Below are 14156 nucleotides of genomic sequence, written 5' to 3' on the forward strand. Positions count from 1 at the left end.
GGTGGCGTGGATAGTGTGGGGGGGGGGGGGGTGCGTTAAATCTATTTTTGGGACATACAATCATATTATTGTATACCTAATGTCATGGCATCTCACACCCTATAAAATCGCATGCGATTTTGCGGGACATGCGGTGCAATATTGTTGTGTAAAATAATTTTTAAAAAAATGACATAAAAAAAATCGCATCGCTTCGCATGCCGCTATAATGGCCCAGGCGATGCGATGGGATGCGATTTCCCTGCGGTGCCGTACGTAGAATATCTGGGCGCCGTTTAATTAATTAAATGCACTTTGGTAAATATGGAAATGGTAAAGGGATGGATGTGTATCACATGAGAGGTATATAAACTTTATATAACATGAGGGGGAGGGAAGGAACCCGCCTCCGCCTTCTACACACATCACCCGGATTCACCTCGACCGGCGGCTGTCACTCTTTGGTCACGTGAGTGGGGGGCGACCCCCGATTGGCCGGAACATAAGGCGGTGACGGAATGTCTCCTCACTGATTGACCGGCGGACAGAGCGGTAATGGGATGGCGACTCTCCAATTGGCCAATTGCGCAGAGCTCTCCCTCCTGGAGATGAGATAAGAGCGGCCGCCCGGAGGCGGGGCAGCAACGGGGTCGCAGCAGTCAGACAGCGAGCATCATGGCGAAGGCGGTGTGCGTACTGCAATGAGACCTGCTACATCTGACACCTGTGCTGCGACTACTACTTTGGTGCTAAACTCTTCCCTTCCTATAGGTGCATATGCTGGAAATGCCCATGTGTGACTTGGAGCTCCTCTGTGAGGACTGTGTGCCGTGACATTGGTAAGTGGCTGTTGGCTTGTTCCTCAGCTGTAGTAGCACTTGCAGTTTTGTTGGTTTGTCCTGTATGTGGGGGCTGACCTAATGCAAGTGCTGAGACCAACACCTTCTCTTGCAACCCACAACTACTTGATTGGTAGGAGTTGTTACTTATGGGGATGGACAAATGTCCCATGGTCTTGATGCAACATTGATGCCTTCTGTACTATAAGATATGTAAACATTAAGCAGCAGTCCATTGATTCGTGGTCAGTTTAAATTGGCTTTCTGAGTAATGGTGGCCATATCCTGCTGTGTAGAGCCATACGATCCCCATTGACCAGCCCTGGACCTTCCTGGGTGGTAGGCTTACATGTGATACATCCCATGTAGTGCTTTGACGTGGTGTGTTGCATGCAACCACGCTCCCACTACTGGGAGGGGGTTGGGTCCGACATCCAATCCGCACTACGAATCGGATGTCCAATAGCTGAGTATTGTGTTGTCCCAGTTAATTGGGTGAAAAGAAGCCAAGCCGGACTAGGGTCTGGGTCCTTAAGTGTATATGCCACACCTATGGTAGCTTCCAGCTCACTGATCTGTTTATGGCATTCCAATAAAAGATCTGTCTCTTTATATTACCGAGTTGCTACATTTGAGTGAGATCTGTATCTCGCCAGCCTAACGGTGCTCTAAGGCAGTGGTTACTTGTGCTCAAGTACCCCTTAGGCTGGTTTCACACACTCCGGTTTTGTCCGGAAGGCAAAAAGCCGGACACATTTTGTCCGGCTTTTTGTCTGACAGTTGTCTCTTTCACATGCACCGGCTCAGTGAGCCAGTGCTATGTAAACTTGAGGGTAAAAACTGCAGTGACGTCAGTTTGGAGGCGGTGGAGAGCTAAAACCGGACACCAAATGACCGGTGTGTGTGAAAGGCCCCCATCGCCCTCAGCACACACTGACCTGTGAGGACGGGACGGCCACGGCAAGGCAGCCGGACACTGCAGTGGAAAGATCCGGCTGCTACCCGGTAGCCGTGCCGTGGCCGTCCTGTGTGAATGGACACATAGCTGTCCATTACACACTGCAGGGACGGCACGGCTTTTAAGCCATGCGGGATTTCACCGTCCGGCAGGAGCCGGACAGTGTGAAACCACCCTAACAGTTCATGGTTTCCAGATCACCCTACATGTCCACTCACTGGCTCATTTTAGGAGATCCATGGGTGGAGCAAATTTTACTTGTGATTGTGTGGAGACCTGCAGAAAATTTATTGTGTGGGGTCCGGAGGACCAGGGTTGGGAACCACTGCTCTAGCGCAACATGCTGAGAGTAGAGCTGCTCACTTGATTAGCGATTTTCCGGACCTTAGAATTCCCATCAATACTTCCAATAAAGTTTACATTTTTTATTTTGGACTACAGCAGGTAAAAGGTCTGTAGAGCTGTAAATGGAGGTGGAACTGGTTTGCTGGAGCCCATGACTCATAATCTGCTGTGTCTGTATGTTTTTGGGGATGTATCTAAGTTGGCAGCACCTCTTGCCATACTGGGACTTTTTACTGGGATTGTTTTTAGAGACAAGATGAACATCCCCCTTATCGCAATAACTTTTGTTTCCTCACATTTTAGGTGCTGACTTCAAAAGGCCTATGGTGAGTTTACCCTTTAGCTGTTGCCAGTCCTTCACTTGAGTGGATGACTGTTCTCATGCGGTTTAACTGTTGTGATGACTGGCAAATGTTCAACTGCTCTGACCCAGTGTGAGTGACAGGTGCCTAACTGAACAGCTCATTTAGTAAGCCCTAAAGCACCGAACACCGTTATTAGAGTGCTGCTAACACTTGTGTTTTTGTCTTCCTCAGGTGCTGTGTGTAATGTGGCTAAAAAGGTAATTACACCAATGCTGTTGTGTATTTAATTTCTTGCGAATGTTGGTCTGCCCTACAAAGTCTTGTACATAGAATTTAAACAAATATGCAAGGTGACTTACTTGAACTTGCTCATGGACATAAGCCGGTCATGCAATGGTTGCTGGAGTTTTGACATCAAATAAAGTGTAGTGATGGCATTGTTATCTTATGCCCAAGCTCACAACACATTAGCAGAGCAGCGGCTGACACATCTGTGTGCCCGCAGCCAACCTGGCAACAATCACACCTGCAGTCCAGACCACATGTCATGCACAAGTGTTTAATTGCTTGCCTCCCTGAAATCTGTGTTGGTGCAACAGCTCTCACTGGGAATGTTCAGTATACTAATGTACAACAGATGTGGTCTGCACATAGGACCCCTCTTATACTGCCCCCTGGTGTACACAATGGTGATTAATGGAAACTATGTATAGGAGTTCATTGAGCAGGCAAGATTGAATTTGCTAAATGTGCCTAATTCAGGAGCCGGTCTTCATTTTGCTTGGTCATGGTAATCTAAAGACATGGTTCACATGAACAGAAAATGTGAGGGAGATTTAAGTGAGATGCAGTCTACTCCAATAGTGTGTTGTGAAGCCAGTCTGGTGGCTGAGGTCTATCCCGATGGTACTTTGATGTAAGTTCATATCGTTGGAAACGCCTCAGAGATAAAGGTTGCAGTTTGTGTTACTTTCTAATTGTGGTTATTAGATGGTTATGACTGCATAACATCACCCATTGACACACAAGCTTCTGTATGTTCTGCTTGGCTGGGACTTAATTGTCATCTGCTTTGTTCTAGATGCCGTGATCCAATTTTGGATGCTGGGGTGAAGTGTAACCAGCTCTATGAAGATGCAGGTAATTATTAAGCACTATTTCTGTGATGCCTTAGTGTATCTGGTCTTGTTTCTAAACAAACCTATTGTGAGATCTTGTACATTCACGCACTGTACGGTATCTTCACCCAATGGCTTCCTCCTGTTGTGGTGTTCATTAATTGGTGCAATATTAAATCAGTAACGCATCGTTAGTTTCCAAGCCTCATGTGTTTGTAAACCTGGTATTTATGCTGATACAAATCTTATTCTATAATATATCCTGCTAAACTTTTTTTTTTTTAACTCTGGAAATTCTCATGTAGGCCATGCATGTCCAAACTATGGCCCTCCAGCTTTAAGACTACAATTCCCATCATGCCTTGCCACCGTTTTCCTATTAAGTCATGCTGGGATGTGTAGTTTCACAACCGCAATACAGTCAAGGTTGGACTTGCCTGTTTGAGTGATTACAGGAAAACCTTCAAACTGATTAATGCTCTGCCCCGTGTATATAATGCCACTTGTATAAATTGGTCTCTTATCAAACTCCTTTACCTCCATACAGGCTGAAGGAAAAGTCAACAAAGGTATAACCAGCCAGTACAGTTCTGTTTATGTATCATGCTGGTCACTTCAAAGAGAGCTTCTCTGGCTAACACCAGCTGCTCTTACGCTGTGACCAAAATTATAATCCACTACAGGATACTATAGCCACTACGTGTGCCCTATGGTCTTTCATAGAGGTGATACTGTGAGAACCAGAGTTCCTGTCATGCACTTGTATACTGTGGACTGGCCCTCTTATCTGTGCTATAAAGCAAATCAAGTTGCTATGTATATATAGTGTTTGTTTGTACACTTTCAGTTGGTAGAAATGGCAGCACTGCTGTGGTGATCTGCTCACTACCCCATTCAGGCCTTCTGCCAGCCCATCCTAGATACACACTTTAGTCCTCTCATTTACCCAAATTGCAGGGCCCATTGGTGCTGCTGACCACATGGTTCATGTGTTGGTGGGAGATGAGATCAATGTACACAAGGCAGCTGCCACTATTCTTTATTCTTCACTCCATAGGAGACACAGGGCTGACACTGGGGTGTAGTGTTGGCATAGCAGCCAGGCACCAAACCAATAACATTTTTGTTGTGGCAGTTTCCAAAAATTAGACTTAAACTATGCAGAAATGGCCAATATGGGTTTGGGTAACTACAAACTGGGCAGAATGTACCAACTCTGTAATCAGACATAACTAACATAATTGTTTTACTAAATAGCCAATGCATCATCTAGGGCAGGTTTTCCTGCTATTGTAGTTTTCGTGTATAGAAACACCTTAATGTATACAGTGGAAGAACTCCACCATTGCAGCTTAATGTTAGTATTTCAGTTGGGTGCCTTTGACCTAAACTCACATCATTGGGAACCCCTCACAGATGATCTAGAGCTGACTTTTGTATGGTAAGTTTTGACTTACCTAGATCTTTCTCTTGCTTTAATTTAGATACTGTGAACCTACTCCGGTCTTGGAAAGAGCACCACCTTTATGAAGATACAGGTAAGCTTCAGTACATGTGTGTAGTTCTGATTATGATGCCTAGTACTAGGTTACCAAAACTGCTGTCATACTTCAGTTCATGTGATGATATCATGTTCAACTGCTGTGTGACTGAGGAGTGAGCCAACGATCTATCTGATTAGAACTGACTATGTGCAGCAGTTAGCCCATAGCTATTGTCAATGTAACATAGATTGGGTAGTTCATATCTGACGCTTGGAATGCATTTGTTTTATATACACAGCCTAAAGAAACTTTGTCCTTCCACAAATTGAATGTATAATGTACATTAAAGTGTCAAGTAAAGGTTTTACAATTTGTGGCCAACAGATGAGCAACTAATAGCCACTTAGCTGTACAATACTGAACTGCCTCCTGCTGTGTAGTAACCAGATACTTATCTGCATCTTACAGGTTCTGGAGCAGTTCTTGCAGGTTCTGGAGCGGTTGGTGTTTCCTGCCCTGGCGAGGTGAGATGACCACATGTACATCCATGCACTGAACGGTATCTGCACCCAATGGCTGTCTCCTATTGCGGTGTTCATTGACCAGTGCAATAATAAATCAGTGACTGGCATCGTTGGTTTCCAAGCCTCATGTGCTTGTACACCTGGTATTAACGCTGATACACCTCTCATCCTGTAATCCTATATATTAAACTGTTTGTTTTCCTTCACAGGTGACAATCCTTGGACCAGAACAGGTAAATGGCACTAATTTACTACCCGAATACCCATTCTTGATAAAATGGGCCATAGTTTACTAAACTGTAATGGCTCAGTACCGTACATGAGTTCAGATGGGTAACCCTAATTAAATGAGGTTTTAAAGTCATACACATCTTAAACATGGACTGTAATGTGTATTGCATATAATGAATGACCATCTCATATTAAAGACCCTAGTGGGGTCTAGCTGCAACAATGGCTGCATTAAGCTTTGCATACGGTCCTGCTTAGCGCTGGCTGACCTTCCTGGGTGCATGAATGGTTCTGTTGTCTTGCATGTGCACTTTGCATGGTCATTACCAAAGCTGCCAGAACCCCCAGTTTCTGACTCGCTGTGGACATGACCTGAGAGTAAAGCCTCAGAGGGTATAAATGTGTGCTGTCATTACTACAGCACAGAGCCTTCTGGTGAACAAATGCTCTGCAGATGTATGACACCATTAGTATAAACCGGACTCTAATCCATTCTCCTTTCCCTCCATACAGGCTGAAGGAGAAGTCTACCAAGGTACAGTTAGCCAGTACACCATTCTGTCTGCATGTAGCCTAGTGGTCATGTCACAGAGCTTCTCTGGCTTACCCCAGCTGTTCTTACACAACGACCAAGATTATTAACCCCTACCGGATACTGTAGCCACTCCCATGTGAGCTATGGACTTTCATAGCGGTGATACGTTCTGTTACATTGTAAACAATAGCAGCCTCCCCTGTGCTGTGTGATCTGTAAGCTCATTATACTTGTTAGACTTGAATGGGCTCCTAATGTGGATAGTTCTGTAGTGTGGACACCAGTAGTCTTTGTTCCCCCTAGCCCTTCAGTGCTCATGTTTCCCTCCAGGTTGCAGTATTCCCTTTAACATTGCACATATGACTCTGGTCTGACCCCGGTTGTTGCCGGGTCGATGTGTGGTGTGAAGTTTTCTGAAAATACCTGGGTTGGTCTGAGTTTATATACTCATATGCACCTGGGTCCTGTTCACCCTATAGGGAGGAGGTAGTGTTAACTCGGAGTGCTTCCGCCCCCTGGGTGTGACTAAGCATGTGCAGAGCTGGACAAACCAGTCTTCAAGATCTAACAGCCCATGGTTTCCCAAACTGCCTAGCTGGTGCACAGGTGCAGTCATTCCTAACACACATTCTACAGATCTACGTGTGACTTGGAAAACATGACTGGTTTGGCTTCCCCGTTGATACTAGCTTGTATCAATACTGAATGTCTATGGTTCTGTAGTCTTGTGCATTTAGCGTCACTGAAGTGAAATAACTTTTCCCATTCTTTCTCCTCTAGAGTTGTGAAGCACCATAGCTGTTGGGCAGAACAATCATGTGGAACAGATCTAATGTTTGTTTTCCTGATTCTGGAATAAAACTTATTCTGAAACCTTGTTTCTTGTGATTTTGTCACCAATGCTGTTCCCAGTCCGCAAATGCATCTGTGCAGTGGTTCGGTTTCTGATCATATTGCTGACACTTCTCATACAAAAAATGTTCACTCGTGTTAAATGAAAGCAAAGAATTGTGAGCATTTCCAGTTCAACACTAATCTTTAGGATGAAATGGTACAGGTTGAGTATCCCTTATCCAGAGTGCTCGGGACCAGAATTTTAGGTAACTGATTAAGGAGTATTCTGTATTTCAGAATATTTATTTCAATGTGTCTTATGTTGTATATACACACATTTGTACATGAAATGACATTTGTGTACAATCTTAGGTACTGACTTTGAATGCGAAGCAGTGATTTTCTTGCACATATTTAGTAACCGTTACATATCATCATATCCTCAGTGGTTTTAGCAGAAAATGCACTTTCTGGAATGTGTGGTATTTGGATATGGGACACTCAACCTGTAATTCCTTATTTAACCCTTTGAGTGCTAAAATATGCCAGTTCCTCTTCATATAAATTCAGATAAACAGTGCAAAATATAATTCCTTATGAAAGGTGAACATTAAAGGTCAATATGATGAATAAAAAGTTTGCTTGGCAACTTTTACATGCGACAAATTTGTTAAGCATTCAAAGGCTGAACATGATAAAATGCAACCAACTGAGTTTCCCAGGTATGTGTATCCATCCCACCATGCTCCTGTCTAATGATGGGAAAACGACAGGCAGTTTTGTTAGCAGCGTCACTGGTCCCAGAAGTGTGGACTTGCAGGTATACTGCGTAGCTTGAGCGATGGTGGTATTCGGCTAGTGGACTGTTTGGGGGAGAAGTGTCTGCAAAAATACAAGTGTGTTGTGACTTGTGTGCGGGTTTAATATACTCATATACAATGTTGCTGGTGTCTTATGGCTATACTGTGTGACTTTTGGGCTACTCCACTCATCCATAATAAGCTGATCTGTAAATGCTGCATGTGGGATTTGTAAAAGTAAAAGACACTAGTGAGCAATCTCGATGAATCCAGGCGGCAGTAATAAGGTTTGTATGTAAAGCTGACAACTTGGCAAAACAATGCTGCACTGCAGGTGGGGCAGATGTTATGTGCACAGAACTTGGGTTTGGGTGACTTGCTCAAACTGAGATCTAAAATTTTGTGCTACATTTAAAAAGCTGATATTCACCATGTGCAGAATAATATAATCCAGCATAATCTAACTCCAATGTTGCATCTGCCCCTGCAGCAGCATGGTTTTGCCCAGTTCCATGCTTTTTTTTTTTTTTTTCTTCCAAACCTGAATCAAACACTTAAGTTGCAACATTTCCCAGCCCTAAAAATCTGTAAAATCGCACCATTTCGCATTAAGGTAATGGGAAATTGGCTCACTAAAAACCAAAAATATTTATTAGAATTTGCAGCCCAAAATTGCCACAGAAGTGACTGGTCTGTGACTGGATGTACTTGGGATACTAGCCTGCTGTTATTACAGTGCTGATCTGTTCTTGGTCCTCTTCATCTCTATATCTCCTCTCTGGGTGAGCTCAGTCTGCTTCCACTATCACATCTATGCTGATACTGAAACTACATCTCCTGAGCTCTCTCCCTCTATCCTCACTCATATCTCCAACTGTCTGTTATATATTCTTGGATGACCTAGTGATTTTTTTAGACTTAAATATCGAAGACTGAGCTGATCATCTTTGCACTCTCCTGCATAAATCTCAACCGTCTCTCATCCTAACCGGTTTATGTTCACTCTTCTGTGTCACCCCGTTCTAACATCCCCTTTAGAATGTAAGCTTTCATGAGCAGGGCCCTCTCTCCTCATGTGCTTTTCTAAGAATATATATAAATATATCTGTGCCACACTGATAATTGCTTCAGTGTCCTGTACCCTGATGCACTTAAGACTTATTTCCCATGTGAGACAAAGTGGACAGAGTACCCTTCACCAGCGCTTCAATATCAATAAAAAAAATATACTTCCCCTTTCTTTTTCCCAATTCGGTGGTGGTGGGGGGGGCAGGTTATCCTCAATAATCAGAGGTGGTTAAATCCATATGCGGAGAAAGAACATCATCATAGTGAAATACAGTTTAAAGATACATTCAATACAAGGTACATCGAAATACTTCTAAAAGCAGGCAAAAAGAGAGGGGGGATTTTATATTATTTTCCCCACATATACTTTCACAGAAAAAGGCAATCTGAGCACACAAAACATAAAGTGTCTCTGATGGTGGAAATGGGTAGCCAGAAAACTTTTACCATTGGTGTTGGAACTGAGTCGCGAGAAACAGTTCAGATAGGGATTGTTTATCAGAGCAGCAGCCCGGGCAGCTTGTATCTGGAAGCAATCCTGGTAATGTAATCGGCCAATCGTCTCCTCCACCAGGGGCACGCCAACGCGTTTCAACCAGCGAAGTGGTCTTTTTCAAGGCTCCTGAATGATCTGTGTGCTGTTTTGGTCCGGTATAAATACGCTGTGTCCTTCGTACTTCCGCTTTAAACCGGAAGTTTTGCGGTTGCCATGGTTACTGTGTTACGGCGAAAGAAGCTCCCCGCAGTGTCCGTCTCAAAAGGCAGTCATTCAGTAGTTCCGTAAGATGTCGACAGCGCTGTAGGTCCTGGTTGGACCACCGGTAACCTTAGGCGCTTGCGCCTCCTACTTCCGCCCTTATTATACTCTGAGTCCGTCTGTGGGCTTCCGCCCTTACTGTCCGTTATTTATCTTAAGATTATAAGAGAAAAAAGTGACGATCAGTGATTTCAGCAGCAAGTACAATCTTAATAGCAGCAAATACAATCCCAATAGCAGCAATACGTATAATACATAAAAAGATAGAAAAATAATAAAATGCATAAAAGGGGGCGGGCATAAATAGGGGGCGGGCATAAAAACGGAGGGGGACATTAAAAATCCAGCTAATACATTTCATAAAAACCATTTAAGCTCGAAATCGGCGTTGAGGCCGTTGGGTTTTAATGTATTAAAATCATAGATAAGCCTCATCTCTGTTTTGGCTAATTGGGTGTCCATATCCCTCCTTCTTCTATCGCCTTCTACTAATTTAAATCCCAGAAAATTCTTTATATGGGCAGGGGAACAGTCAGAAGAAGAGAAAGAAGACCTCCATATGAAGGAAGTGACCAAAATTGGAGAAAAGGCAACCGTTTTGCCCCATTAGATAAGGACTCGTCGTCTTTTTTAGAGAGAAGAAGATACAAGAATCGGGACAGATGAAAGCTACACACAGAGGAAAAAGAGGACAGAAAAACAGAAAAGGAAAAAGGAGGAAGAGGATTCGAAAGAAACCTAACCAGGAAATAAATCCATCAACTGATGAACAATCTATGGAAAAAGGATACGTAAAAATATTCAATATCAGCACCCACACCCTCACTGCTCATGAAACGAAGGTTCTTGAAAAAGGACTTAAGTATGCACCAACAGCCCCTATCAACAAATTTACTACGTTCGTAGATATTAATAAGTTTGCCTGGAAGTTGTGTCTTAAAAATTTTTTCTATAAAGAAAATACACCCAATCCTGAGGAACCAGAGAATATATCCGTAACATCCTTTAAACCAAGATCAATCTTCTATCCGGCCCACATGAAAGGCAATTACATCAATACATTTTGCACCATGGTACAAGAGGATGTCAGGAGGTTGGATACGAAAATTAAACACTCCAACTTAAACATGGGGGAGAGAAATGCCCTGAAGGATCTACGAGAGAATACTAATCTCGTCATTAAACCGGCGGACAAGGGGGGCGGGGTGGTGGTCATGGACTCCATATGGTACGAAACAGAAGTCTACAGACAATTGGGAGACACAGTAACGTATCAAAAACTTAGAAGTGACCCAACAAAAAGAATATTGGAAGACCTCCAAAAACTCATAAAGAAACATCAAGAGCTCAAAACCATAGGAGAAAATGAGGCTAAGTTTCTATGGACCCCGGAACCTGTAACTCCCGTTATTTATATACTCCCGAAGGTCCACAAGGATCCCATCCAGCCACCCGGACGTCCAATTGTAGCTGGGATTAATTCGGTAACAGCAAATTTGTCAGAATTTATAGATTATCATTTACAGCCCCTCGTTTTAACTAACAAATCCCATTTACGAGATACGAAGGATTTACTCCAGAAAATACCTACCTTTGAATGGAGAGAGAACATGTTCCTAGTGACAGCGGACGTAAAGTCCCTGTACACTATAATTGGCCATAGTGAAGGAATACAAGCTATAACAACATGTTTACAAAGAAGTACCTTAAGTGTAAACCTTCAGGAGTTTTTAATTGAGGGTGTTGCTTTCATTTTATCAAATAATTATTTTATGTTCAAAGGGGACTATTTTCTGCAGCGGGTCGGCACAGCTATGGGCACCAGGTTCGCCCCAAGTTACGCAAATATCTTCATGGGCCAATGGGAGCTGGAGCGTATATGGAATAACAACCCATATGGGGCGAACCTGGTGTCCTGGACCCGATATATAGATGATGTGCTATTTTTATGGGCCGGGGATGAGGACTCTCTTAAAGACTTTTGCTGCTACCTAAATATCAATGATCTTAACATAAATTTTTCATTTAATATAAGCAAGACAAGTGTGGATTTTTTAGACATAACCCTATACTGTGAAGATAACATTTTAAAAACAAAATCATATACTAAACCTACAGATTCCGGGAGCTATATCCATTTGAGCAGTTGTCATCATGACAACTGGCTCAACTCCATTCCGATGGGACAGCTAAAAAGGATAAAAAGGAATTGTACGGAGGAGACTATATTCGAGACACAGGCTAAGATTATGGGGGAGAGATTCAAAAATAGTGGATACAAGAAAGAAACTGTAGAAGAAGCCATAGAGAGTGTAAAGAAAATAGATAGAAGAACACTCCTGCAAGAAAAACCTACACCATCATGTCCGGATGTTAACGAGAAAGAAAAGAAAGAGAAAGATGAGAACTTAAAATGGGCATTTATAACAGACTATAGTGTACAACATAAAAAACTTGAAAAATCCTTTAAAAAGAACTGGGCCATTTTGAAACAAGATCCAGTTATTGGCACGATGCTCCCCAACAAACCAAAATTTATTTATCGAAAGGCCTCCAATATAGGTAACTCCATAACAAAAAGTATATACCCAGTCAATAATGTGAGACGAGGTATCCGCACTGTGGGTTTCCACAGATGCGGATCCTGCATAGGATGTAAAAATATCCCTAATATATCAAATTCTAAAAAAGTTGGAGAAATCACAATAAATGGAGTCAACAGAAAGATAAAAGAATTCATTACCTGCAACGTAAAAAATGTAGTTTATATTATTGAATGTAGCTGCAACCTCTTTTATATAGGCCGTACATCGAGGCCCCTTAAAATTAGGTTGGGAGAGCACATAAGAAATATTAAAAAGGGCTTAGATACCCATTCTCTCTCCCAACATTTTAAAATACAGCATGACTGTTCCCCTGCCCATATAAAGAATTTTCTGGGATTTAAATTAGTAGAAGGCGATAGAAGAAGGAGGGATATGGACACCCAATTAGCCAAAACAGAGATGAGGCTTATCTATGATTTTAATACATTAAAACCCAACGGCCTCAACGCCGATTTCGAGCTTAAATGGTTTTTATGAAATGTATTAGCTGGATTTTTAATGTCCCCCTCCGTTTTTATGCCCGCCCCCTATTTATGCCCGCCCCCTTTTATGCATTTTATTATTTTTCTATCTTTTTATGTATTATACGTATTGCTGCTATTGGGATTGTATTTGCTGCTATTAAGATTGTACTTGCTGCTGAAATCACTGATCGTCACTTTTTTCTCTTATAATCTTAAGATAAATAACGGACAGTAAGGGCGGAAGCCCACAGACGGACTCAGAGTATAATAAGGGCGGAAGTAGGAGGCGCAAGCGCCTAAGGTTACCGGTGGTCCAACCGGGACCTACAGCGCTGTCGACATCTTACGGAACTACTGAATGACTGCCTTTTGAGACGGACACTGCGGGGAGCTTCTTTCGCCGTAACACAGTAACCATGGCAACCGCAAAACTTCCGGTTTAAAGCGGAAGTACGAAGGACACAGCGTATTTATACCGGACCAAAACAGCACACAGATCATTCAGGAGCCTTGAAAAAGACCACTTCGCTGGTTGAAACGTGTTGGCGTGCCCCTGGTGGAGGAGACGATTGGCCGATTACATTACCAGGATTGCTTCCAGATACAAGCTGCCCGGGCTGCTGCTCTGATAAACAATCCCTATCTGAACTGTTTCTCGCGACTCAGTTCCAACACCAATGGTAAAAGTTTTCTGGCTACCCATTTCCACCATCAGAGACACTTTATGTTTTGTGTGCTCAGATTGCCTTTTTCTGTGAAAGTATATGTGGGGAAAATTATATAAAATCCCCCCTCTCTTTTTGCCTGCTTTTAGAAGTATTTCGATGTACCTTGTATTGAATGTATCATTAAACTGTATTTCACTATGATGATGTTCTTTCTCCGCATATGGATTTAACCACCTCTGATTATTGAGGATAACCTGCCCCCCCCCCCCCCCCCACACCCCCTTCGAATTGGGAAAAAGAAAGGGGAAGTATAATTTTTTATTGATATTGAAGCGCTGGTGAAGGGTACTCTGTCCACTTTGTCTTGTATCTATCTATTTGGGGTGAGGAAGAATACCCCTAAAGAGTGCACATCCCAGCTGCCTCCTTTTGCGCAGACCTTGGTCCGCTCACATTTGTGTTTCCTTATTTCCCATGTGCTTGTCCTAATTTACGTCCAAAATGAACGTCTATTGGATGGGACCCTATACATCCCCTGCCCTGATTTCACAACTGAACTGTCACTGCTGACTAACTTTTTCCGATGATTCATGAGGGAGGTGGGGAAATAAAATGTCCAATTCCAACCAGAAGTGTAAGTT

The 14156-nt window shown here is 42.9% G+C and overlaps 1 protein-coding gene and 3 non-coding genes across 7 annotated transcripts; all 4 read left to right on the forward strand.

The window, feature by feature from the left end:
• Positions 1-63: 63 nt before the first annotated feature.
• Positions 64-9151, forward strand: LOC146059530 (uncharacterized). Of its 4 annotated transcripts, XM_083171849.1 has the most exons (9): positions 64-818; positions 2425-2447; positions 2658-2683; positions 3508-3566; positions 5029-5082; positions 5497-5552; positions 5762-5785; positions 6297-6318; positions 7099-9151. In XM_083171849.1, exons 2-9 carry the CDS (start codon positions 2445-2447, stop codon positions 7104-7106), a joined length of 252 nt encoding a protein of 83 aa, XP_083027975.1. In that variant the 5' UTR covers positions 64-818; positions 2425-2444; the 3' UTR covers positions 7107-9151. The 4 variants fall into 4 exon arrangements, with proteins under 4 accessions (XP_083027975.1, XP_083027972.1, XP_083027973.1 ...); XM_083171846.1 differs by lacking the exon at positions 7099-9151 and having other exon boundaries at positions 6297-7092; XM_083171847.1 differs by lacking the exons at positions 64-818; positions 7099-9151 and adding an exon at positions 4092-4113 and having other exon boundaries at positions 825-2447; positions 6297-7092.
• On the forward strand, positions 3314-3439 carry LOC146061851 (small nucleolar RNA SNORA18). The gene has a single exon (XR_014471296.1). It is a non-coding gene; the product is annotated as a small nucleolar RNA SNORA18 (small nucleolar RNA).
• LOC146061841 (small nucleolar RNA SNORA8) lies at positions 3652-3788 on the forward strand. Its single transcript, XR_014471287.1, has one exon. It is a non-coding gene; the product is annotated as a small nucleolar RNA SNORA8 (small nucleolar RNA).
• On the forward strand, positions 5577-5715 carry LOC146061838 (small nucleolar RNA SNORA8). Its single transcript, XR_014471285.1, has one exon. It is a non-coding gene; the product is annotated as a small nucleolar RNA SNORA8 (small nucleolar RNA).
• Positions 9152-14156: the final 5005 nt, after the last annotated feature.

This window comes from Crinia signifera, chromosome 2 (assembly GCF_055691185.1).
Source record: "Crinia signifera chromosome 2, ASM5569118v1, whole genome shotgun sequence".
NCBI lineage: Eukaryota > Metazoa > Chordata > Amphibia > Anura > Myobatrachidae > Crinia > Crinia signifera.